Source organism: Manihot esculenta, chromosome 14, assembly GCF_001659605.2.
Source record: "Manihot esculenta cultivar AM560-2 chromosome 14, M.esculenta_v8, whole genome shotgun sequence".
Taxonomy (NCBI): domain Eukaryota; kingdom Viridiplantae; phylum Streptophyta; class Magnoliopsida; order Malpighiales; family Euphorbiaceae; genus Manihot; species Manihot esculenta.
Window position 1 is genome coordinate 2,976,826 of NC_035174.2, and position 27,185 is coordinate 3,004,010.

The 27,185-nt window shown below is 33.6% G+C and overlaps 3 protein-coding genes and 1 pseudogene across 3 annotated transcripts; 2 read left to right on the top strand and 2 right to left on the bottom strand.

The window, feature by feature from the left end:
- The first annotated feature begins 685 nt into the window (after nt 1-685).
- On the top strand, nt 686-6,213 carry LOC110631085 (annotated as a pseudogene).
- A 1,352-nt stretch (nt 6,214-7,565) lies between these two features.
- LOC110600180 (peptidyl-prolyl cis-trans isomerase FKBP53) lies at nt 7,566-12,346 on the bottom strand. Its single transcript, XM_021736962.2, has 11 exons — nt 12,204-12,346; nt 11,922-11,995; nt 11,357-11,589; nt 11,076-11,209; nt 10,363-10,723; nt 9,880-10,017; nt 9,146-9,428; nt 8,709-8,796; nt 8,589-8,630; nt 8,430-8,478; nt 7,566-8,199 (listed from the first exon to the last, which is right to left on the bottom strand). The coding sequence occupies exons 1-11, from the start codon at nt 12,214-12,216 to the stop codon at nt 8,118-8,120; spliced, it is 1,497 nt and encodes a 498-aa protein (XP_021592654.1). The 5' UTR covers nt 12,217-12,346; the 3' UTR covers nt 7,566-8,117.
- Nucleotides 12,347-17,128: 4,782 nt separating this feature from the next.
- LOC110630701 lies at nt 17,129-18,249 on the top strand. Its single transcript, XM_021778248.2, has 2 exons — nt 17,129-17,306; nt 17,414-18,249. The coding sequence occupies exons 1-2, from the start codon at nt 17,250-17,252 to the stop codon at nt 17,996-17,998; spliced, it is 642 nt and encodes a 213-aa protein (XP_021633940.1). The 5' UTR covers nt 17,129-17,249; the 3' UTR covers nt 17,999-18,249.
- Nucleotides 18,250-18,940: 691 nt separating this feature from the next.
- On the bottom strand, nt 18,941-22,566 carry LOC110631081 (probable leucine-rich repeat receptor-like protein kinase At5g63930). Its single transcript, XM_021778794.2, has 4 exons — nt 21,883-22,566; nt 21,032-21,292; nt 20,019-20,888; nt 18,941-19,767 (listed from the first exon to the last, which is right to left on the bottom strand). Exons 1-4 carry the CDS (start codon nt 22,304-22,306, stop codon nt 19,286-19,288), a joined length of 2,037 nt encoding a protein of 678 aa, XP_021634486.1. The 5' UTR covers nt 22,307-22,566; the 3' UTR covers nt 18,941-19,285.
- Nucleotides 22,567-27,185: the final 4,619 nt, after the last annotated feature.

Genomic DNA, 27,185 nt, shown 5'->3' on the forward strand with positions numbered 1-27,185 from the left:
TCTTCCTTCTCCTTCCTGGATACCATTTTTATTCTTTCTGCAACTCTTGCCTAAATATACTATTCTGAACCATAAAATCTGACTGGAGTGTCGGAGGGCCTCCACCGGGGCACCCCGGTAGGCCCCTGACCATTCTTTCTTATCTTACGGGTCCTTTCACCAGGAAAAACATGGAGAGACCCATCAGAGAGTCCAGCAAGAACGGACCCAGAAGAAAATCAGATCTATCATGGACCAAGAAGAGGAAAAGATTTATCAATTTTATTAAAAAAAATTAATAAATTTAAATTTATTTTAAACTTCTATATAATATGTGGTAGTTTGTATTTTGATGATTATTTTTAAAAGTATACGATAATTTATCGTTTTACTATTAATTAAATATAGAATCACATCCCTTTTTTTAGCAGAGAATTACATCTTTGATGAAGCAGTATTCAATAACATGTAATCATATCTCCCTTTCTTCTTTATATTGCTGAATGCTAATACTACCACTGGCCCACGAGATGTGCAAGATACGCAAATCAGAACCGTCCACATGGGCCCTTACTTTTCCACTATCAACGGCTGCTATTTGACTAACCTTGGTTTGATGACCACGTCAGGGTGCTACTATCAAAACCTGCAAACCAATCAGACAGAGAGTTCGACGAAAAGTGTAATAGAAAAGAGAAGCTCCCTAGTCTCTACTGCGATCCAACAAAGGCATAATGGCAACGATTAAGCTTGTCAAGGCCCGTCAAATTTTCGATAGCCGTGGTAATCCCACCGTTGAAGTAAGCTCCGTTCCATTTCCAGCCGTCTCATATCTTCTTCTTCTTCTTCTTCTTCTTCTTCTTCTTATTGTTATTATTATTATTATTTGTTTTCCGCCCATTGCTTTTTTGATGTTCTTTTTGGATTGTGCTGTGCACTCCTTTTGATCTATGTTTTATAATCGCACTTATCCTTTGTTTTCTGAGAGAATGTAAGCAGCAAAGTGTTTTTTTTAAGGGGGTGGGGGGTGGGTGGGTTACTGGGTCTAAGATTCTTCAATATTAGCAGATATGCTCTTTGATTTGTAATATAATCATCTGCTGACGAATGTGGATTAAACAACAGGTTGATATAATACTTTCTGATGGAAACTTCGCTTGAGCTGCTGTGCCAAGCGGCGCTTCAACTGGTAAATACCCTTTTGCTGCTTAGTTAACATTTTATAAATGATTTGGTTTTGCGTGCAAAATATGTTTACATTTATATTTGCTATGGTAGAGTTATAAACATTTCTAACCACGGCCTAGCCATGTGAATATCAATCTCCTTGCATTCGCTTGATTTGTTCGCTGATTCGTTATCTTATTTTCGCGTGAAAGGTATATATGAAGCTTTAGAGTTGAGAGATGGAGGATCAGACTATCTTGGGAAAGGTGTCCTTAAGGTATGTTGTGGTTCTTGTTTTATCTGTTACTATGCCGGTAATTGTTTGATTGGAGTGGGATCAAGGAGTTCAATAAGCTGTTTAGATTGCATGATTCAAGTTTTTATTATTTTCTTCCACGATTCTGTTTAGGCTGTGGAGAATGTCAATCGGTTCGGTTTGGTAACGAATCCAATCGGCCAAAACCGATTTAACCGAATTTTTTTAAATTGTAAATTTGGGCCTAATAAGAATTGATTTGAACCTAATATATTTAATTAATCATAAAATCCAATCAATTAATCATAAAATCCAAATTAATCAACAACTTCTAACCTAATATACTTAATCAAATATAATAATTAAATTATCCCAAAAATCAGTTAGCTTAATTTCGAAGCAAATTCTTTTGTTCACAAATTTGAAACTAACAGATCATATGCTCCATATACAGGCTTCAAATTTCATAGCAAAAGTTGAGATGAGATTCAATCATAAAATCCAATAATTTTACTCAGGAAATATAAAATTCAAAATTTCCCCCAAATGTAGAGGGAATTGTAGGAGGCGCAGAAATTGATCCAAACATACATCAAAAGGAGAATGGTGAACAATGAGAATCCACACCCAAATGCAATTCGGGGTAAAAAAATTTTTTAAAACCATTAGAAAAACAAAAGAATGGAATCAATTGAATTTACCTTGTAAGGATCAATAGTTTTCGCCTCTCCAAATAACAGAATGACAGTCAATGACAATGTAAAGCGCTTGTTCATCTTCTAAAAATCTGCAGTGCGAAAGGGAATGTTACGCGAAGGATGGAAAGAAGAGACTCTGGCTGGCTTTCGCGAGTGGGTGGGTCCGTGGGTGGGTGGGTGGGTGGCCGTGGCTGGCTGTATGCGGGAGCGGGATGGAAACTTGGGAAAGTGACGAAGTGAAGTGATATAACCCTATCATAAAACGGAGCGTTTAAGGCTAATTCGGTCGGTTCGGTTTGACCGAACTATTTTGTCTCCAAAACCGAACCGAACCGACTAACCTGAAATTTTCAAAAATTAAAACCGAACCGAATCGATTTTATTTTAAAATCAAATCAAATTGTTAAATCAAATCGGTTCGATCGATTATTTCGTTTCTAACCGACCAGTGCTCACCCCTAATTGGACCTGCGTTGATTGGGAAGGTAATATTTGTATTTTGTTTTAATTGTATATATGTCAAGCCTCGTGATTGATTATTGATGCGGATAATCGGTGTTTCTAATTTTACATTCTACAGGATCCAACAGAGCAAACCCAAATTGATAATTTTATGGTGCAACAACTTGATGGAACAGTTAATGAATGGGGTTGGTGCAAGCAGAAGGTACCTAGCTTTTTCATAAAGCAGCTTTGGATAAAAGCACTTAGCAGGACATTGTTTTCATGTGATAATGCCTTGAATATCTGTACTGATTTTGGTTTGCTGGTTTTCCCTTTTTGTTAATTATTCCAGCTTGGAGCGAATGCTATATTGGCTGTGTCCCTTGCTGTTTGTAAAGCAGGTGCTACGGTTAAGAAGATCCCACTTTATCAGGTATATGCGGACTTCTGTATAGTATGAGTTCCACTGTTTTATTGCAGTTCTTTGAGATGCATTATTTCTTCTTTTATCCTGCAGCACATAGCGAATCTTGCTGGGAACAAGACCTTGGTTTTGCCAATACCTGCATTCAATGTCATCAATGGAGGTTCCCACGCAGGCAATAAACTGGCAATGCAGGTGTTGTTGATTGAAAAACTCAAAGCACAGTCAAGTAGTTCCAATCCTTCTCTGCCCCTCTTTAACATTTTTCGCTTCTACAGGAATTCATGATTCTCCCTGTCAGAGCATCATCTTTCAAGGAAGCGATGAAGATGGGTGTGGAAGTGTATCATCATCTTAAGGTGTCGTTTCTCTTCCTTGATTTGATTTTGTATGTGTAGTTCCAAAATGATATGGTTTAATGCTTGACTTCCTGCTGTACTCTAGGCTGTGATAAAGAAGAAGTATGGACAGGATGCCACTAATGTGGGAGATGAAGGTGGTTTTGCTCCTAATATTCAGGTTTTAAATTGTTCATAACTTTGTTGCTGATAGTCCTTGTAAAGAAATAAGAATTCGTTCTCTGAAAAGCTTTCTAAGTTTCCAAACATTTAATTGGATAGGTGAAATTTGTTTGCCTATCACTGGATGAATTGCATAATTATCTGTAGTAAAAACATTTTGTACTCAGGAAAACAAAGAAGGCCTTGAATTGCTGAAGGCAGCCATAGCTAAAGCTGGATACACTGGAAAGGTAAGTCTCGTATTTGGATTTCTTCCTGGATTTTATTATGCTCAAATAACCTTATCTTATTCCTGATTTCCTGCAGGTTGTGATTGGGATGGATGTAGCTGCTTCAGAATTCTACAATAGCAAAGACAAGACCTATGATTTAAATTTCAAGGAAGAGGTAATGCAAACTCATGATCGGTCATTCTAAAAATGTTGTGCATACTTGCAATCAAATTAGAATGACATTGCTAACCTAAGGCTCTGCGCTCATGGATCTCTTCCTGCTGCAGAACAATGATGGATCACAGAAGATATCAGGAGATAATTTGAAGAATGTGTACAAGTCTTTCGCGACTGATTATCCAATTGTATCCATTGAGGATCCCTTCGACCAGGATGACTGGGAGCACTACTCAAAGTTGACAACTGAGATTGGCGAGCGAGTGCAGATTGTTGGCGATGATCTCCTTGTTACAAACCCCAAGGTGAATAGATGACCTAAAGTTCAGGATATACAATAGGGTTTGTTGGGATTTTGGAGTTAGGAAAAAAAAAATATTTAGTTTTTTAAGTTTAACTTAAAACTATTTATTAATTTAGAGTTTAACCGTTCATGTAACAATCAGACCTTCAAGCGCGTCCGGATTTTTTTTAAAAAAAAAAAAAAAAAAAACATGTCGACTGCAGATATCCTCTGTCAGCCGACATTTAAATTTTTTTTTTTATTTACAAGTTTTGGCCTGGCGGCTATGTGAGTGGCGCCAGGCCAAAGACTTATTTTTTTTATTTTTTAAATATTAATATATTAAGATAATATATTTATATTATATTAATTTAATAATATTATTTATATTATAATTTTTTATAATAATAAATATTTTTAATATATTAATATTTAATATATTTTATTATTAATATTTAAATAAAAAATTACTGATATTATATAATTTAGTCTCATAATAATAAATATTATTTTTAATTATGTTGTTACTATATAATATATTAAAAATAATATTAAAATATTTATTATTTTAAAAAATATATATTATAAATAATATTATTAAATTAATATAATATAAATATATTATTATAATATATTAATTAAAATAAAAAGTAAATATTTGGCCGGGCGCTACTCACAGTGCCAGACCAAGAATTTTAAATAAAAAAAATTTTAAGTATCGGCCGACAGACCAGCTGACATATTTTTTTTAAAAAAAAAATTCACCTGTAACTTTTAACAAACGCGTTACAGTGCGGTCAAATTCTAAATTGACAAATAATTTTAGATTAAATTTAAAAAGTTAAATATTTTTTTAATACTAAAATTCCAAAAAGCCCGTATGCAATATTAGTCTCTGGACATAAAATTTTCTACTGAATATTGCAATGAAACTTAAATTGCATAATGTAGTAAAATTTAAATGTTTTCTTCTCCTGGCAGCGTGTGGAGAAGGCTATTAAAGAGAAGACCTGCAATGCGCTACTGTTGAAGGTATTATTCAATATTCACTTGCTGTTAGTTTTGATGTTTTAGCTGGACTTGGATCACCTAGTTTAATTGTACTACTGGTGAGATAAAAGGCAAATTGCAATGGTAACTAGAATTGCAAAGCTAAAAGGTTTCTACCCATTATTCTATATTCTATCAGGTGAATCAAATTGGTTCTGTAACTGAAAGTATTGAAGCTGTGAAGATGTCGAAGCGTGCGGGCTGGGGTGTCATGGCTAAGCACAGGAGGTATATCCCAATATCTTGAAGTGTAAGCTTGTATAATTTGTTTGCAATATTTGGAGTGGAGTTAATGGTATGGTTCTTGCACATGGCAGTGAGACTGAAGATACTTTCATAGCTGATCTTTCAGTTGGATTGGCCACAGTGAGTATCCCACTATTGATGTTTGTGCATTTTTATGTCAGGCTTACCTTGTCTACGGTTGCAATACATGGGTCACTTGTACTGATAGGTTGTGGTTGTGTTGTTGTAAATTGATTTCTGTCTTTTGCGCCTTATGTAAACAGGGACAGATCAAGACTGGAGCTCCTTGCAGGTCAGAACGTCTTGCCAAGTACAACCAGGTAAATGGAAATGCCTTGAAACCAAGAAAATAGCTTCTCAACCTCACTCTCTCTCACTCTCTCGCTCTATCTGGTTAATTGAATCGTTCCCGCTGCAGCTTCTTAGGATAGAAGAGGAGTTGGGAGCTGCTGCTGCAGTCTATGCTGGAGAGAAGTTCAGAGCACCAGTGGAGCCTTACTAAGGAACTACCAGAATGCTTGTCATAATCATATTAGACACCTTAAGGTTTAGTGGGCATTGTATTAATAAGCATCAGATATCTATTCACAAACATGTTGGGTTTTATCAGTAAGGGCTTTTTACCTGCAGGACCCTGGGTGAACATGTTGCTGAGTGTGGAATGTTACCTAGAGAGGGATTTATCCCTTGTTGCAATTAATAAGCATATTAAGACAATTAACCTGATATACAATGTGTTTTTAACTTTAAAATCTTCTTTCATGGAGTCGAAATATCTATTTTTATAAAGTTGCATTCTCAAACTGGGAAGTGGGAGTGTGATCTGTTGAGGCGGTACTCAAATTATAAAAATTTGAAGACCATCATTATAATAAAAAATCCTATATGTTTTATCATTACTTCGATCTCTGAATTTTTATAAATTTCTGATATATATCATTTGTTTATCACCGAATTTTCTTTGAGAAAAAAAATTACTGAATTTGGAAAAATATATTATTGAGTTCCTTTTTCTTTTCTCTCACTTTATCAATCAGGAAACCACCCACCGTTGTGGACTAGCATCAGCCGAAGAAGATCTGGCCAACAGATGAGCAACGTCGTTTGCTTGTTTTCAGCAAAAAAAGCTTTGTTTACTTGTCTACCCTTAGCACATAAATCTCTAGATTCATTTTAATCCGTTAGTACTTGAAACAAATTATTTGATTTCAAAATAAATATCTATATTTATGTATCCATCAATCTTTTTCCCTATTAGTACCTCACCATGTTTTTCCTTCACTTTCTTTTTTATCTCTCCCCCATTTTTTTCCTCTCTTCCAATTGCTGCAAATCGTTAGGACAAGGCAAAAAATAAAGAGGGAGAGAATGAATAAAAAATAGAGAGAGGGAGAAGGCAAATAATCATAGGGCTTCACAAATTTTAGCACATACTATTTAGCAAGTTTAATGAAAAATAAAAGTTAAATTTAATGACATTTTTCAAACATAAGACTTGAATCTATTCTTATACTCACAAATTTAGTTTGATGGTGAATGCATATGAATAAATTTGAGAAGTATTAGGTTCTATTCCCCCAATTTCCAAATCCCTATTTCAAAAAAAAAAAAAAAAACTTAATCCACTCTTATTTATTTATTTACTTATTATTTTGTAAAGAATAATTAGTTTGAAAAAATCTTACAGATGTCAACGACCAACTAATGTAATTCCCATCTCATGGCCAATAAAATAAAACACTCTTCTTGAAAGGAGATGTTCCTGTAAAAACTACTCTCCAAGTAACAAATTAAAGGCCTGTTTAATTTAATAGCTGATTTCAATTAATATATTTTAAACATTTAATAAATTATATTCAATCGTTATCGATTAATATATTATATTAATACGCTAATATTAATATAAATTTTAATTTTTTATGCAATATATACAACATTTAAAAAGTTAAATACAATTTTTTTTAATACATATAATAAGTTTTTTTTTAAAATATCAACTATTTTAATTATTATTATAATATTTTTAATTTATTTATTATATTTTATAATTTTAAATAATGTAAAAGTTATGTAATCAAAATAAAAAATAAAAATAAAACAGCAATAAATTAATAAAAAATAATTCTCATTATAGAACTGATTCGAAATACAACCCATAAGCTTCATATTAACCATCATGTGAATTTAAAAAAAGTTTCCAGTCTACCACATCCAACAGCTAAATTAATCGTCTCCGACCCAACTGCAAGCTCCATTCTGTAACAGGAACCAAACTTCAATACAAAAGCAAAGGAAAAGGTTCCTCACTATTTAAACCAAGCTGTTTCAATAATGTTGCATCCCCAAGTTCATTGGCGGTTGATGCATCAATTACCTGAATGAATAATTCTTCCAACTTCTCAAAAGTTCACCAAATTACGCACGGTATATCCAACTTTCGAAGAAACGTGACCCATGCAAAAACAAAAATCAGCCAGTTTTCTATCAAAATTTCCGCACCCCCATCTAATAACTCTTGATTTCACATGTCTGATGGGGATGAACTACTACTGTAGCAAAACAAAACTATTCTTTAGAATACTAAGTTTTCAAGATCCATTTAAGCCCACTCTGCCTGTTAAAGCAATGGAGGCTTCGAAACAAAAAGGACAAGTTGCTGATTATCGAACATTCACCAACTCGACATCAAACACGAGCCATGAATTTGGTGGGATCTTTCCACCAGCTCCTCTATCTCCATAACTGCACATAAAGAACACATAATCAAGTATATTTCAGCTGGCAAAGGATAATTCAACCAGTTCAAAAATCACAATTTAGAGAAGGGACATCGCCAAGGACAAAAAAGAAAATCACTGCAAGCATCAAATTAGTTCTCCCAAAAATTAAAGACGCGGATGGCATGCAACTAATTTAGCCAACAAATATAAGAGAAGAGTAGCTATTTTGAGAACGTGATAACAGTTGCTTACCCCATTGATGGTGGAATTGTGAGTCTTCTTTTATCCCCAACTCTCATACCTGAGGATTCAACAATCATATACATAAACATGTACATATACTGCAAAACATCAAAGGAACAGTGACGTCTTTAAAAGAAAAGAAAAGAACAAAAAAAGAAAGGTAAGCACCATTAACTCCAACATCCCATCCCTTTATAACTTGGCCCACACCTGCAGGAACAAAGGAAAATAGTTACTACCGTTAACAAAATAAAGCTTCTATCATCTGTAGACCAAATATTAGAGTACCTAGGCGGAATTTGAAAGGTGCCCTTCCCACATTAGAATCAAATATTTTGTCATTCTTCTTTAGCTTGCCAATGTAATGAACACTGACCTGAAACCCAGTAACAGATTGTTTTCAGCCACGTAGGGGGCAAGTAACATTTTTAAGCATGGAATACTTAATATGCAGTCTTGATATATAACTATTTGATCGCAGAAGAAGCCAACAACTATCGGCCAAAACACCATGCCATTATCACATACAAAATATTTATAAAAAGTATTACAAAATAATATCATTTTCATAATTATTCTATTTTGTTTCTCCACACTTTATTGACCAGCCATTGGACATCAACTGAAGGAAATAAATGGAACTAAAACAACAATATAAAGAAGTGTAAGGTAGAATACTGTGGTTTTCTTATGGGTTGATTATCCAATCGCCAAACAGGAGTTACCTGACATCCAGGAGAAGCTCTTTTACCATCTGGTTTACCCATTGCTAGCTCCTCGATAACCAAACCATTGGCAAAGGTTCTAACTTGGGAAGACTTGCCCGAAGATTGCTTATCCTGGGACTCCAGAGTGGATTTGGCCCCATCTCCTGCAGCTGAAACAGCTTGATCCTTATTTACGTCCTCCCCACTCTCCTGGTTCTTCTTCTTGTTCTTTTTCTTCTTCCTCTTTTTCTTGTCAGAGGTGTCTTCCACATGCACACTGTCTGCATCAGCATTAAGGACCCTACAAATTGATTTGGCAACATGCTCAAGAATGTAAAGCCAAAAACATAAAATCTGCAACAGCCTACTCACAAATGCCCATTCACTAACGACTGAGAAGGACATCCATGTGTGAGTGATCACATGCTGAAAAATTATCACGTGCAAGCGTAAAGTATACCCCTAAAAAATTGTCAAGGTTTACATGATGAATCATTGTGGAGAAGGAAAACAATCTCAAGTAGCTAAGATTTGCATATGCTGAAAAGCGGATAGCCAATACAGATCTGACATTGATTGCATAGAATCCTGCAGATATGCATAATTTTCCATAAATGAACATGCTAGGATGCACACATAATTTTTCCTAGATTAACATACTAGGATGCACAAACAACTCATAAGCATACTTATATTCTCAGTATGTAGCAACAATAGGGTACTGTTACAAAGTAGGAGATTGAAGTTCTCACCTCTGATCATGATCCTTATCATCAGGAGAATCCTGCTGCTTCACCTCCTTACTATGGATTTCATCTTTCTCATTATCATCTATTTCATCATTATCTACCTCCTTACCCTTTTCTTTCAGCTTCTCCTTCTTCTTTTTCCTAACATCAAATTAGGATAGAATGCCTTCAACAAACATAAGTGATGAAGCAATAGATAGCAGAACTAGTAAAGCTGACATCCCTTAAAACTATATTCAGGACAAAGTTATTTAAGTGGTACAATTTTTAAAATATTGACAGTACGAGAGATGCTTTTAAGAAGTGCAAGGTTCTGGAAGTTTCAAAACCTCCAAAAAATCCACTAGAGGTCCATAACTTCATTATTTTGTCTTAATTTACTCTACAAAATGTCTCTTCATTACATCGAAGATTAAAAAAATGAAGAAAAACTCTAGCAGACAATCCAATTAGAAAGAAATACTGCCAAAGGATGGGATTATAAACCTTATTGGTTGATCATCTTGCTCAGTACTCTTAACTTTTCTCTTTTTGACTGTGGCATCATCATTGCCATCTGTTGCTTTCTTCTTGATTTCTGTGGCACTCTTTTCTTTCTGTACATCTGATGCTTCTGCTTGGGTCTCTTGGACAACATCTCCACTTTTTCGTGAGCCAGCAATTGGAAATCCGTCTTCGTCTTCACTTTCAAAAACTGATGTATCAGTAGCCCCGCTAGTAACAATTTGCCTTTGGGAGTTATTTTGGTCCTCATGCTCACTTGATTTGTTGTTCTTCTTCTTTGATCGTTTAGGCTGACCATCTCCTTTTGTAGGTTTGTCATCATCCACTATTTCTTCAATTACAACTAAAATCAAGGGAAATTTTTTAGAGGCAAACATCTTCAGTCATTTACGGACATAAATCACTGCATATATATTCTGCATTATTATCACGAGCTAGAAGGACGTAACTTTTAAATATTTACACATATATACTCCATTTATAATTCCAATGCATATCTAACTTTGTATTAAAACAATCATAACCAGTACAGCAGGAAACCTAACACTCACTTTTAGTTCCTAACACAAATGTGTAAATCATGCTAGCTGAAAATGCATTAAAGAGAAAATAAACTCCTTTCTTAACACAAACAACACAGTAACAGCAAGTACAAAGTGAATGTATACACATGTTTCATAAACACCATATTCTACCTCCGCTATTTGGAACAGGTGAAGGTGCAAACAATTCAGCATCATCATCATCAATGAAGTCGTCGTCATTATCATCATAATCAAATTCACTTGAATCTTCAGTCTCTGTCTCAGCAATGTCTTCTCCAGAATCACTTAAAATTGTAGTAAGAAAGGAATAAATGACCAGAAAATTATTCAATCGAATAATTCATCTTCCTTTCAGTACAATCACACAAACTGGGTAGGGACATTAGGGGGCAAAAAATAACAAATCAAAGCTGAAAAAGTCAAAAGGATACGACTCATATTCATCTCGTAGATGATCGCCTTCATCAGACACAAAGTAACCAGATAAATGAATGCTTCGTGGGCCAATCACTGAGAAGGCAACTAATTCATCCTTGAACTCAAGATTCAAGGAACAAGATTCAATTCTGTCCGGTAACAAGGAACACAAGAAAATTGGACTTTTATGCCCAACAGAACACTGAAGTATGCTTCTCTCTGTTGATGAACCAAGGCCTAGAGTCGCCTGGATAATGATACCAGGTATGAATGAACAATCCGTAAGATTTTCAACAATGCAGCATACAAATTTCTATAGCCTTGAGCCTTGTAGCATATAACAAAATTATATACTAATGATGGCAGAAAATTCAAAACAATGTACTCCATTGAGATTCACGAGATCCAGAATTTTAAGTCAGAGCTTGACAAACCCAAAAACAGATTCACTCAATTTCATTTCTAAAATAATCACTCAATTACTGATTATAAAAACACAGACAAAAACTTTCATTCAAGTTTAGAATCTGTTTTTCAGTTAAACGTTCAAAACCCTTAAAAAGAATGAGGAATTGGTACCTGAGTTACATAAAGCCTTCCTTCCACATTATCAGAGTGGTAAGGATGCGGTTTGCCCGGTTTCACTTCAATTCCTAAAGAATATTAAGACATAACATCAAAAAAGAATATTCATCGGCCAAAATATACCGTATGAAATCCTATAACACTTGTTCAACTTTTACTTTCAAATTTACACAGGATTTATCAGCAAACCAATGCAAAAAACCAATGAAAACAAAGACTCCTGATATCAAAAGACTAAAAATGGGACTACAAAAGGAAAATGAATGCATTACTTACCCCAAAAACCCATTGCTTTCTCTCGGATTCAAAATCGCAGCACAGTCTTCTAAAACCCTAGTCTCACTCTTTTCTTTTAAACCCTAGGTCTGCGTCGAGTTTTGGCTACCGTTGCAGTTTACCGCCTGAACCCTTAAAAAAGGACGACACGTGTGTCCTTTGGTTTCTTAACGGGCAAACAAGTGAGGCCCGTTTATTATTGGACAGTAATAATCTTACAAGAAGGCCATACAATTCATATTTTGCTCCTTAAATGGGAGTATTGAGGCCCAAATCCGTAGTCTTTGAATGTTGTACATAAAATTTATAATAATATTTTTCTCTAAAAAATATAGATTTTTTTATTATTTATCGTCCGAGTAATAATTCATGGATATTATTCAGAGGAATGTAAAACTTTTTTTTTATAAAATTAGTAAATCTCAAAACAAATGGGTAAAAAATATTGCATATTGGAGAGCTTGACTCCTATATTATTAGATTAAAAATTTATCAAATTTGTACTTTCATTATATACTTAATTATATAAAAATTTTAATTTAATAGATTGGTCTAATTCACGTAATATGTTTAGCTTAGAGAAAATTTCTATAATATAACTTGAAACTTTAAGACTTATTATAGCTTTAAACATGGGATAAGAAAATCCTACGTACATTATACGGTTTCAAAATTAGATATTAATTAACGATGATCATGAAATGTAAAAAATAAATAAATAATAAATTCATATGGATTCCTTCTCCGTGCTGTTTTGGAATGGGAGAAGACTTGCAAAATTAAACTTTAAATAGTTGAAAAGCCTATTATACTTTGGTTTAAACTTGTTCTTAATTAGTTTAAATTTAACTTTAATCATAATTCCGAATCAGATTATAGCTATATCTGCAAGACTCCAGTGCCTTCTAACCCTTTGGAAACATCAATGGCTTTGTAGAGATGATTTTTTAAAAAAGACAAAAAGAAAGAAAATTTTGAATTAAATATCATAAAATTAATTGATAATTAATCTAATCAAAAATAAGTTGGCTTACATTAATCTTGAGAAGTGTCATTATATAGGTATTGTTTGAGCTAAATGGATTGGGGGGATGGTGAGCCAGCTTTAGCACTTGGACTTGGAGAACCTCTTGGGTCAACCTTGGAAGAACCCAAGAGTGAACCTTTGTTCTTTAAGCACTACTCACTGATGTGATCTGCCGTATCACCTGGATTGTCTGTTTGTTAAAAATTTAGAATCCCATCATGAGCTGTGGATGTCATCTCAATGCTTGGTTGTCAATTCTCGCCATTGTTTTGCCCTCCCTCTGCTCCTCTGCTTATCAATTTGTTTATTATTTTTTCTCTAAGCTTATATCTCATTTATTTAAGTAACTTCTCTTCCAAAACATTCCAATTCCCATGACATTTTTACTTCCAGGCTGGTTCCTTCCAAGCTTTTGATGCGAAGGTTGAAATTTTGAAGTTTTGTGGAGCTATAAGCTAGGGTCAGCATGATTGCTTAAAAAGCTTTGTGCAAGGGAAGGCACAGGACAATGGAAAGGGGTATTGCAACAGACTTGAACTGATTTTGTCGGCGTTACATTTCAGCATACATTGTCGACTACAACCAAGCAAGTAGGTATTAGTAATTTCAACGTTTTGTTACATGAGTCACCTTTTTGACTAAAAGTATTAGTTTACCATTTATGGAGATGTGCACACTTGAGTCCTGTTCATCTGTCTACTCTATCAAGTCATATTTCTGCTCTAAGATCAAATTATAACAAATCTATATTTGCACTGGCCAAAGGATTTATAGAGGCACTCAACTTGGCTTATGATACAACACATGGAAGATTGTGGACTAGATACACAAGCATGGTTGCACTTTGCATGGATTTGCTAATGGAATCCCATAAATTGTCACTGGCAGGTAAATCTTCTAATCCATGATACATGTTGTGCACAATCGATTGCTTTGAGAATAGTACAAGTGCAAGACAGAGAGAGATGGAAAATGCAGAGTAGAGCAGAATGGCGCAGGAAGACTTTGGTTCGTATGGTTTTCTTTTAGTGGCAAAACAATGCACGAGCTTTGGTCCTCTTGGAATAATATCTCACTTCATGTCGCACCTTTACATGGAATTCTCAGCAGACGTCAAAATTATTCCATAAATCTCCTCTGAGAACATGCAAGACTAGAAAACTTACAGAACTTTGGACCACCTCTCTTTCTCATATGCATGGGCTTAGATTTACCTTCACGTTCATGGCAGTGAATATAAGAAAATGCCATTGTTATTAGTTGTTCTATTTGAGCAAAGTAAGGACTAGTTTTTTTATTTTTTAAATAAATTAATCCTTAAATAAATAATATAATAATAGTTATTAACTATATTTCTTAAAGTAAGGACTATTTTTTTATTTTTTAAAATTACAATCGCTAAATAGATGGTATTTTTAAATATAAATACCAATGCATAAGTTTTATTAAATTACAGGCACTAAATTGTAATTATCCGTAATTAACCACAACATTCTGATGTCTTGTAGTGGGCCAAGGCTTTAAATTTGACTTACATATCCAATTGAGTCTTCACTGCGAAAACCACTTTGCCAATGGCCCATATCCAATTAAATCTTTACTACACAAACCACTTCATGAATTTTTTTCTATTTTTTATGAGGTGATATAAATTATAATATTATGAAAATTTTATTTATTATATATGAATAAATTTTCTTTTTGAAATTATTTTTTTAGTAGCAGTGAATTATGAAAGTATGATAATATTATTTAATAATTATTTTTTTTTGAAATGGATTTAATAATTAATTTTATAATTTTAATGAGTTAATATATTCGTCCATACAAATAAATAACAATGTTTTCTATTGTTATATTATATTTTTTTAATTATTTTGAATTCAATGAAATATATGTAGCAAAATACTAATTCAAACTGCTGAGCATATAAAATCTAAATTTTATATTAAAATCTAGATAAATCCAAACATAACCTTATGCAAGGGATTTAGTAAATGCTAATCTATTTCATTAATCCAAATCAAGTTAAACAAGATTGATATGTGTAGCCAACGCATGACTACATATCTACACACGTGTGCACACACGTATACGCCGAGAAATCTTCTCAATTTTTCCAGGAAATTCCCAAGCAATGTAGCATAAAAAATAGAAACTAATTAAGGAGTGTTGACCCATGCAGATATGTCCTCTACAAGGACGCATTACCATTTAAGCAGAATCTTTAAACCCACAACTTTTTTTTTTCTTTATCGTCTTCTGATCACTCCCATGCACGTTCTCCTTACATTTTTCTCACTGGTTTGTTATATTTTCTTGGAATCCAATTGCACCCACAGAGAAAATATTTGTTTAATACATGAGGGAATCGATAAGTTGGCCGGATCATATTTAATGATATTAAAGAAAACAGCATAGCTTAATTACAGAATTGCAGAATCAGACAGATATGGGATCTCCTATAATGCAGAGAGACCAGAAGACAGAAAATTTTATTGATGGGGCTGGCTTTATTATCTGTGTGTTTGGGAGGGAAGCATCTTGATGTGGATCTAGATCTTTGTTAAGCTTTTTGGGGGGCAAAAACAAGATCTCTTGGCGTAGCCAGCCAATTTTATTACATATATTGCATCTTTCTAGCGAATCCTGAAATGTTCCAAATAAACATTTCTTTCTTTTTTATTACAAACAGGTAAAGTTTCTTGTCAAGTTTTTACATCTTTGCTTCCTCTAGCGATATCCCATGCCCATCCCATGGATCAAACCACATAGAGCAGCGCCTAATAGAGTGTATTTAACCAAAATCTCACACTGTTGTAAAATTAGTTTAGATTTCAAAAAGATTTTATGATTATTAAAGATTTTATGGTGGTCAGAGATTTCATGGTAATTAGAGATTTTATAATCGTTGAAAATTTTATAATAATTAAAGATTTTATGATCATTAAATAATTTATTTATGCTATTTAAATATAATATTAAATATAACTGTTATGATTTTATTTCAAAATTCTTATAACCATATATAGCGGTCAAGTTTTCCACAATAAATAGCCTTCGTCTTTGCAAATATATTAACTCTAATTTTCTTCTTTATTCTCTATTTTCTCTTTATTATCTGCTAGGTTAACAATTAGAGATAAATTCTTATTGTCCTGATCCTGAAAAGTATATTCCGGAAAAACCTGTTTAATCCTGGGGATCACAAAATAAATTTTTAAGAATAGTGTTCAACACGACTCAATTTTCATTGTTTTACCCAATATTTCTAACATGTTAAACAAATAAATAATTTACACCTGTATAAAAAAAATTATATAAAATACTTAATCTATTAATACTGGAGTTAATCTTTAATACTGGAGTCCTTAAACAGTACAAAGGAGGACTGTTAGCAACTTGCACATTGTTTTGTTCCACACTGCTATGGTTATATTGGATTTTAAAAAACTACAAGTTTTGTTGGGATGGCTTCGATGCCAGGACTAGCATGGGGCATTGCTTGATTTGTCTCTAAGAAATATCAAATGCAGCTAATACGTTGCCGCAGATTTCTGTTATCCATTTGAAAATTTCTGATGTCTCTCCATTAATGTACATTACAGCTGATCATTGTGTGATGGCCTCATTGTTAAGAGGTTTTAAATATTTTCAAGGCGGTGTCCTGGAAGCTCATTAAGCTTTTTTTTCTTTTTTTTTGCTGTTAATAAGCTTAATGTTTTCAATTATATATGGTTTATGGAATTGGCAACTTGGATCTACATCTGAGGGCCAGGAATACCCATCATTTTGTGACTCTAAATTATTGGAGGCCGTGCTAGTTGATAAATTTATATCATTTTTTTTACTTAGCCAGTTGGATGGACAGGCTGCTTGCCCAACCTCCATTGTTGCTTTATATATAATTCCCACGACACTAGAACAAAGTACTCATCATCTCAACAAAATTCAAATAGAAGAGCTAGCCTCCATTGCTATCCCAACTCCCAAGAAAGTTGAATACACATAAATAAGAGATGGGCTTCTGGTCTGCTGAGAATGCTACAAATGCCTACCTCAAAACCGTGAGAATGGTATGTGTACGTGCAATATGCTTCATTTTCCAGAGACTCCTTTGAAATTTTCGCTTTTCTATCAGTTTTTCCTTAACAAGGCCTAAAACATTGTTGTTGATGTGCAGGGCAAAAAGGCAAAAGAGCCAGATGTAGCTGAGTTCATCTCAGCATTAGCAGCAGGAAGGAACGCACAACTAATGGTTGTGTCATGTGACGGTTCCGCCATTTCCACCGTGCAAGCACTAGTGGCTGCAGCTCACCAAACTGGTGGTCGCGTGATTTGCATCCTCCGTGATCACAAAGAATTGCAAATATCCAGACAAGTCCTAGGCTTGGATGCCTGTCACATTGAGTTTGTTATCGGAGAAGCTCAAAATCTTTTACAAAGCAAATATAGTGAAGCAGACTTTGTGCTTATTGATTGTAACCTGGAGAACCATGAAGGGATTCTTGGAGCAGTTCAAGCTAGAGGGAAGCGAAATGGTGCAGTTGTTGTGGGGTACAATGCATTGACCAAAGGATCGTGGTGGTCCAGTGGGTCAAAAACCCAACTGCTGCCCATAGGAGAAGGATTATTAGTAACAAGAATAGCTGCAAGTGCCAAGATTGGAAAGAGGAGCAGTCACTGGATTGTTAAGGTAGATAAATGCACAGGAGAAGAGCACGTCTTCAGAGTCAGATTCCCTCATGGGAAACAAATTGAAGCTTGAACTTTCTATTAATGCTTCCTTGGGTGCGTCGTAGCAAATTAAAGTTTTTCCATTTTCTTGCCAGGCCTGCCAGAGGAAACTTGAGGTGTTAACTGTAATCTAGAGTAGTATACATATATGAGTTAGTTCCTTAAAAGAGTTGCATATAAGATGTAAATAGCCATCTGGACACCTCCAGCAACCTTAATTTAATGGTTAATTTACTTGAAATATTTGAATTTACGTGTTTATGAATGTTAATTTAATTGGAAGTTCTGTTGTCCTATGCTGATATTTTCTTCTGTCTATATATCTGGTATGAGTGCTGGTAATTTCTTTATGAATTCAAGTTTCTCTGAAACCATAAAGATCCACGATTCTAACACTCAAGCTTATAGAGCTATTTTACTTGAAACCAAAATCAATCTTTCCCTTTCCCTTTAAAAAAACAAACAAACACGTCTTTTATGATATAAGATGCTTATGGGAACAAGGGAGTTTTGTTTATATGTTTGAATTGTATTTGTGAGATTGTATAAAAAGAAAACAAGAAGTGAGAGAGGGATGGGGAGGGAGAGAAAGAAACAGGGGAAGGAGAGGAAGGAAAAGAGCAAGGTGAAATTATTAGGCGTACTCGCATACCTTTCACTAATAATTATGTGGGATTTTCTTATTTTATGAAGAACTCCCTTTTTGTGCAAGCAAGGGAACATTAAATTTAAAGGGAAGGTAAAAGAAAAAAAAATGCTTGAACACTAGAAAACAATGCAGAGAGAGAGACTCGTGAATAGTTATGACTGATACGACAACGGAACATGAGAGAACTGATAGCTGTGTTGTTTCCATCCTTGTGGGATTGAAGAATCTGTGGGCCTCACCCCAACTCCATTGGGTCCCGCTAAGCAGCTACGGTAGTTGGAAATTAAAGTAGAACCATATGGCGAGCTAGGTGTAGACAAGATGTACAACGTCATATTACATTATCATGAAAGAAAATTCGATTTGTTCCTTACAACATAGTCACGACTTTGTTAGAATTTCACGTGCAGCAAAGTCAAGTTGTCCCTCATTGCCAATACGGTACAGGATCAAATGGGGACCTCAGCCCACCACAGCTAACAAGGTCACAAATTCCCTTTCAAGTTTTCACCGCACTAGTTTTACTAGAAAGTTATAAGTTTATTAGAAAGCTTAGTTAGAGGACACCACGATACAAACAGCAAGGAATCCTAAGGTTCAGTTAGTGGACACATTCATCCACATCTCACACATTTGATGCCTAACCATTCAAGAAAATGTTCATGGAAACTAGAGACAGCTACTACAGTTACCCAGCTCTTGAACAACAGCTTCCATTGATGGTCGTTCAATAGGAGACTCATGAGTGCAAAGCCAAGCAATCCTTGCAAGCTTAGCTGCTTCATATTCGAAGAACCTCCCATGAAGATTGGGGTCAATGTAATCTTGAAATTTGCAGGACTCAGCTCCTAGACGCACTAAGTTAGAAACTTCTCGCTTTCCTGTGAGAACTTGGAAAACAATCACGCCAAATGCATAAACATCACTTTTGTCTGTGAATCGGCCAGTTGTTGCATACTCAGGAGCTAGGTAACCCATTGCTGCACTGGCCTTGAGTGCTGAGAATACCACATCATTTGTAAGAAGGTTCTGTAAGCCAGAGTCTGCGAGCAATGGATTGCATCGCTGGTCTACAAGCACACTTTCAGCTGTAATGTTTTGGTGAATCAAAGCAGGTTTGTTCACTTTGTATCCATGCAAATAGGCTATACCTGCTCAGGAAATGAATTAATCTTAGTAAAAGAAAATTAACCATAAAACAGACTTGATGTTTCCAATAAAATAATAATCTGATAATCAACTAAACAATGTTAAAGAAAAAACAGAAATTTAGCTCCAACTGGAATTCATTGCAAGCCATACTCATAAAAAGAGAACTACTGAACTAAGTATTAGATAATACAGCAGGTGGTTAAATCAAGTAAAGCGATCTAGAGGAAAATAACAAGTAGGTAAAACAGACCTTTGGCAATCCCCTTCACAATAGAAACTCTGGTGGACCATTCGAGAACATGGGCATCACCATCTTTCACATCAAGGTACTGCAGCAAATTACCATTGGGAACAAAATCGTAAACAAGAAAGCACTCCCCTCGGCCCCTTGAACAACAGAATCCTCTAAGCCTCACTAAATTCTTATGCCTCAGCAATGTCAAAATATTCAATCCCTTCACGAATTCAGCTTCTTCCGACTTGCAGATACTTTTACTAATGCTCTTGATAGCAACAACAGAGCCATCCCTCAAAATACCCTTGTATGTTGTAGAAAAGTCACTCTTACTCAAAAAATTTACATCTGAGAAGTACTGTGTGGCAGTCTCCACCTCATCCAAGTTAAACCTGAAGCTCTGGAAAACATCTTGCTCATGTCTGCTGAAATTCCTACCATCAGCTAAAGGGTCCCATCCATTATACTCGAGACTGATTAGAGGAGAGCCACTCTTCCTGTAAACACCTTTGCCCTGATCTGTACTTAGACGATTATCAGAAATTTCAAATGAGTTACCAAGCTTCTGTTTCCGGTGACGATAGTAAGTAAATGTAAGGATTCCTATAGCAGACAAAGCAATAGTTGTGATCACTGCACCAACAACAACTGAAGCATGATGGGATCTCGATGAATTTGAGCAGTGCGTTTGGTTACAAGGCAACCGCAAATTTGCTGTTTCAGGAATCTCCCTTGTTGGCAAAGCAGTGGAACCTGGTCCAAAGGGTTCAGGTCTGCTTCGATTAAGAAGATCCGACACATTGCAAGCGGTCAAATTCATAAAACCAGCCCCACATAATCCCAAGTTGTTTTGATACAAAAACCCTTCATTCAGTCTCTTGAGAGCTGCATCAACCAAACAATCAAAGAAAATATCAAATTAAACTTAGCAAAGTCATTTCCAAAAATTCCAAAAAAACACCAAAAAGAACAATTGAACAAAAGATAATAGCTGAGATTACAAAACATGGTTCTTATAGCATTATTACCCAGAGGTACATTGCCAGAGAGAGAGTTGTTCCGAACATCCAGAGCTTCAAGCAGAGGAGCATCGGCTAGTTTGGTGGGAATTGAGCCAAATAAGCGATTGAAGCTTAAGGCTAGTCTCATTAACACGCTCAAATCACCTAAACTCGCTGGGATTGCACCAGATAGTTGATTGGATTGCAGAGCAAGAACATTAAGCTTCTTCAAAGACCCGAGCTGGGGAGGTATGCTTCCGGTGAACTGGTTATAACAAAGCTGCAGAACTATAATACAACACCCGGATAAGCAAACCCCATTGCCCAACAATGATTACGCAGTTTAGGAGAAAGAAGATGCGACGTTCAGCAAAACATGAATGAACAGTGATTTTTGGCTTTTTGGTAAAGATCCATCTGAAGTTGGAAAGTTTCAAGCTTTTTTGTAAACAACCATATAATCAGAAGTTACCAAGCTGGGAAATCAAACAAGCATATAAAGAAGTTTCTTCAATTCAATCAGTTACTCACCAGAGAGAATATAAGGGAGGAAGAAATAAAAAGTTGAATCTTTTTGGTTCAAATTTGTATTTGGCTTCATTATAAAAAACCATATAAAATTAATCACATTATAACAGTGTTAGGCAAAGTTGTATCGTGTGCATACAAATGGCAAAACTAACATTTTGTTCTATATATTTCTTGAAACCGAGCAGCAGAGTAGTGAACCAACCATTTTTATTTCTCAGCAAAAGGAAAGAAATTGCATATGAAAGAAAGACATACCAGTAAGTGATAACACATCGAAGCAACGATATTTAACTAATAACACACTTAATAAACCCAAGCTTGTTTTTTCCACAGAAGAAGCAACTAACCTTGCAAATTCTCCATGTTTCCGATCTCCGGAGGTATTACGCCGGAGAGATTATTCATATTCAAATACAGGTCACTTAGAACTGTCAAGTTCGCTATTTCCTTGGGCAACTCCCCATATAGAGAGTTATAATGCAAGTAAAGGCCTGTCAAGTGCTTTAACCCAGAAATAGCAGGAGATAGCTTTCCATGGAGAGCCTTTCCTTGCAAGGAAATATTAGCCACTTGACCCTTATCGTTACAGGCTACACCCTCAAAGGAACCATCACATGGATCCCCATTCATAGTCCAAGAAGAGAGGTACATGTCCTCTGGGTCCAAGGCAGCTTTCATGTCCATGAGAGCTCTTAACTCAGAGTTTGCACTGACCCCAGTTCCATTCATCATGAAAATAAAAAGACCGAAGAGAAAAACAGCAAGACTCATTTCTGATTTTAGCTCAAGATGATGGAGGATAAGTTCTCCCTGAACAAGTTTCCAAGGTTTCGAGCTCTCTATCTCTCTCTATCCAGATTCTACTTTTTGTCACAGATTCTACTCTATTTTGACAGTTTGCCCTTTGTTTTCGCCGGGCAAGTGATAAAAAATGACTTCTTTCTCCATCGACTTTGTGAGCTAGTAGTCCGTTTCAAAAATGACCAAAGAGAATGAGAGGAGGGGAAAGTGACAAAGCTCAGCATGACCGCAGGCGCACGGGGTCTCAATTAAATGAGATTCATTTGAGAAATTTTTATCTATGTTTAAATCTGTTATTAGAATTATCCCTCAATTAATCCTTATTTTAGTGAAAAGGAGCCTCGTATGGCCAATCTCGAAGAGTATGCTTTTATTTTTCAGCCGTCGGATTATCCGACTTTGGTGGGATGAGTATGGGGTCTTGAATGGTCTCGGTTGCATGGTGACGTTTTCTCTGGTTCACAGCTGGTTTGGTAGGTGGATGAAGACTCTGATTTGACCTGACTATTGATTTTCTTGTTATTCTTTTGTTTGTTTGTTTTTTTTTTTTTTTTTTTTTCGGGGAAGTAAGACCTGAGTGCTTATTGAGAGAGGTGCTCTTTATTTTCATACCTCAACTTCCTAAATCTGTTGTTTTTTTTTAAAAAAAAAAAGAGGCAGTAATGTCTTTCAGCTGTACTTTTCCTGTTTTGAAAGGGCAAGACCGGTAAGTCAAGGGTTTTTATGGATAAACGAGTCAAACGTGATAAATAAATTTTTCACACTGTTTAATTATTTTTTTAAAAATCCAATTTATAAAAATGCTGATAAATCATAGGTGTATGATTTGAAAGAGAATTATAGTAGTAATCGGTTACGATTATTGCTGAAAAGGAAATTCTATATGCATTTAATGGAAAATTAATTATAATTTTAAATAGTATTAATATAATTTTAAATAATGTATTGTAATATTCACAAATTTAATTTAATAGTCAGTATATTTGAGTAAATTTAAAAGATTTTAAATTTTATTTTTTTAATTTTTAATTTTTATTTTAAAAAAAAATAATGTATTGTAATTTTATATGATATAATATTTATAAATTAATCAAATATATACATTAAAATACAATAGTTTTTCATCATGGATGGAAGAATTTCATTATATATGCACATGAAGGTAAAACTACCGACATCAACCCTCGTCCAAGCCTTTAATTTAAAATTTAGAACTATTACTTATTATTTTAATATTTATTAATTAAAGTTGAAAATATGTTAAATTTAAAATTGATTTATAAAGCTATTTAATCATTAAATAATGACGGTTACATTTGTTTTTAATAAAAATATAAATTTCATTAAGTTTAAAAAATATCAATTTAAAAATATAATCGGGAGGTAAAGAAATAACATCAACCAGTCATAATACTATGGTTAGCTCGATCAAGCACATGAATTACACTATTAGTACACCTACAAACAAAATTAATATAAATATATTTTATTTTTTAAATAAAAAAATTTATAATAAAAAATAAGACTTTTAAATAATGACAAATCGTGATAATTGAGATGAGTTATAGCTCAAATCAAAAGTTAAGCGTCTGACTTCATAATAATCGAGAATGGATTCTCGAACTAGTTTAAAACTTATCCAAAAGTTATAAACTCAGCTATAGAAATATAAAAATTACAAAAAAAATTTTATTGACGAGTTGCAACAAATTCACTATTCTCTCATTTTAAGACACAATTTACTCTTATAGCTTGATGTAGGAATTATAATTAAGTTAAGGATTGTAATTATAATTAATTGAAAATATTAAATTTTTTATTTAAAATTTTAATTTTAATCTTTTTAGTATAATATCGGTACATTATTTAACTTGAATTTCAATTTAAATTAAAGAAAATGTATGTACATGCATATATACACACTAAAATTGTTTAAAGTTTTACACACACAAACTCATTTAAATTTACATACTTTGATTAATAACATTCGAAAATACATTTTTAATAATAATTTATATTCAAAGGTTTTAACATTTAAGTAAATGGATTTGGTAATGTAAATATTTTTTAAAATTAATATTCTATCTAAGTTCTCATTACATATTACCCAGATTTAAATTAATAGAATCTTAACAAGCAACCCAAAAAATTCTATGCCTTACCATCCCTAGGTGGCTAACGGAACTGGCCAAGACAAACATAGGTTCAGTTCAAAATCCAAAACGACATCGCAGAATGCAGAATGCAGAATGCAGAATGCAGAATGCAGAATGCAGAATCATGCGCATATAATATATTATTTTTAAACCAACATAAAGATATAGGGAAAACAGCCAATGGGCGGTGGACACGCACATAGGGCATAGGGTATGGGATGAGGAGAGAAATTCAAAAATAGCAGGGTTAGTAGGAAAAGATTGAGCATGTCAATGATCTTGAAAATTGCCACAACGAATATGGAATTGATTCTGTTTGAATATTGCTGCTCTCTGTTAAACACCAGGCACCATCAGAATTTGAAAAAGCCTGTCTTCCTTTGGATAAATATATCACTTTTACAGTGCAGAAAAAAAAACTTTTCTTCGTTGCAGATAACTAACTAAAATAATTCAAACTCAATTTTGATTAAAATGGTATTGCAGTATATTGAAATTGGACTAAATTAATTTTATTATTATTTTTTAATTAAAATCGAACATTTACTTTTTAAAAATAAAATAAAATAAAATTGGAATTTCTAGTCTAATTCTGGCCTCATATGCAAACCACTCCTATGCCGAATATTGAATAATGAAACTTGTAAATTAATGAACCAGTTCCTAACAAGTTGATAAATTTTAAGTAAAATCATAAATACTCCAAACTGTGTCGTTCAAATCCCACCCGCCAAAGAAATTACCTTTGAGACGAGAGTTTGCTGTTAGGAATATCTGCGGCTGCACATGCACGATCTGCCTAGAGCCAAGTTGTAATCCACAGATTTTCAGGAAAAGTCCCATTTCTTGTCCTTTTCCAAATGTCAACCCATGTTTAATTTAACTAATCAGATGACCACATTTACCAATAAAAGGGATTGTTTATGCATGCACAATTCAAATTTTTTTGTTCTTTTATGCATGTGCAGCTGCAGCAGGTCTATAACGTCTCTTGGTTTAGCTTCTCATACATATCTCTATCGCCCAATTAATTATTTTGTAAAGGCCATTAATTGCCTTGGCACGGCAATGCATGGTTTTGGTAGATCTGTCTTCTGCAATTATTTTTCAGATATTGAAGACAAATCTTTCTTAGCAAAATGTCGCAAATATAAGTTTTAATTTTAATGCACGCTTGGGATATAACATGCTTGATATATTGATGCTGGGAATTAAGTACCTTCTGAAAAAGCATTTGTAACAGCCAAGGAAGGAGCACCTTCGAGACTGGCATGCTAAGTTCTTGATATTAAATTTGCAGCTGGATTCATACTTCTTATATAATGACCTTAACTGTGGGATCCATACGTACCAACAAGATGATGCAAATTAATGTCACAGCTCATGCTGTCATAAATGAAAGACATGTAAACGAGTGGAGAATAACAAATTTTGTTAATCGCAGCATTAATGCATATCTTGATATAACAAGTAAAACATATTCAGTTCAAATATAATATATTATTATTAAGTTCATCATTCGATTAAAAAATTTTATTTGCTTACATATATTTCATCATGTTCAATTTACATTATGTCAAATCCTGCAATTCGATATTTTGTTTTTTAAATAAATAATTAAGAGAGTAAAATAAAATAATACTTATAACTATTACTTAAATACGCTCTGTTTGATTCAATTTCAATTTCTATAATTTTGTAGAATTTCATTGTATACGTTGAATTCAATTTTAATTTGTGAAATTTTATAAAATTTAATTGAATTTAATATTTTATGTGTTTGATGGAGAAATTAGAATTCAATTTTATGAATTGAATTTCATGAAATTAGTTATAACTAAAACAAAACTTTTTCAAATTTTAATAGAATTTGAAATGAATTTCACAACACTTCTGTGAATTAAAATATTCATAATAATTTTTTTTTCTATCAATTGTCATTTATTTCACTAGTTAATTGAATAAATAACTGAAAACTAATAAATAATTAAAAAATATTAATGACTACGACATAAATTATTAAAAATAATTACATTTTTATAAATTTTATACTGTTTTATAAATATTAAATAAAAAGTAATTGATATTAACAAACAATTGGTCACATATCTTAAATCTTGAGATTCTCTTTTTTGTTTTTTTGTTTTTGGAAGCTTGAGATTCTCTTAAATCTCGAAATTCTCTTAAATTAATTGAATGAAATGAGAACATTATTAAGCAAAAGTAAATGCTAATATCAACTCTCATGTGAATATATCTTAATTTTATCAACATATTACCAGTTGGTTTATATTTTTATGTATTTATTATTGTTGTTACTATTGGTTAATTATTATATATTTATTTTGAATAATATTTTTTTTATAATTGAAAATTATATATATATATATACACACTATACTATTATGGAGAAATTAAGAATAAATAAATTTTAATTATGAAATTAAATTAAATTAAAATTATGTGAAATTCAATTAAATTATATTAAATTAAATAACGAAATTCTTTTCAAGTAAATTTTATCTAAAATTTAATTAAAATAGTATAAAATTCGAAGTAGTTAGCTGGCTAACCAGCAAATAGTAAAACCACTGTGCCCCAATCCCTACAAACGCTCTATCATTTTTGGCTTTCGGAGGTTGTAATAACATAAGTATAAGACCCCTATGATTAGGACACAGGTTCACAATCTA

Coding starts and splice junctions, on each gene's coding strand:
- LOC110631081 (XM_021778794.2), bottom strand. CDS start 22,306: ATGAGTCTTGCTGTTTTTCTCTTCGGTCTTTTTATTTTCATGATGAAT. Junction 20,889..21,031: donor CTCTGGCAATGTACCTCTGG/GTAATAATGCTA, acceptor TGGTTGATGCAG/CTCTCAAGAGACTGAATGAA. Junction 19,768..20,018: donor TGTGAAGGGGATTGCCAAAG/GTCTGTTTTACC, acceptor TTTCCTGAGCAG/GTATAGCCTATTTGCATGGA.
- LOC110600180 (XM_021736962.2), bottom strand. Junction 11,210..11,356: donor CTACGAGATGAATATGAGTC/GTATCCTTTTGA, acceptor TACAATTTTAAG/TGATTCTGGAGAAGACATTG. Junction 8,631..8,708: donor ACCTTTCAAATTCCGCCTAG/GTACTCTAATAT, acceptor TTGTTCCTGCAG/GTGTGGGCCAAGTTATAAAG.
- LOC110630701 (XM_021778248.2), top strand. CDS start 17,250: ATGGGCTTCTGGTCTGCTGAGAATGCTACAAATGCCTACCTCAAAACC. Junction 17,307..17,413: donor ACCTCAAAACCGTGAGAATG/GTATGTGTACGT, acceptor GTTGATGTGCAG/GGCAAAAAGGCAAAAGAGCC.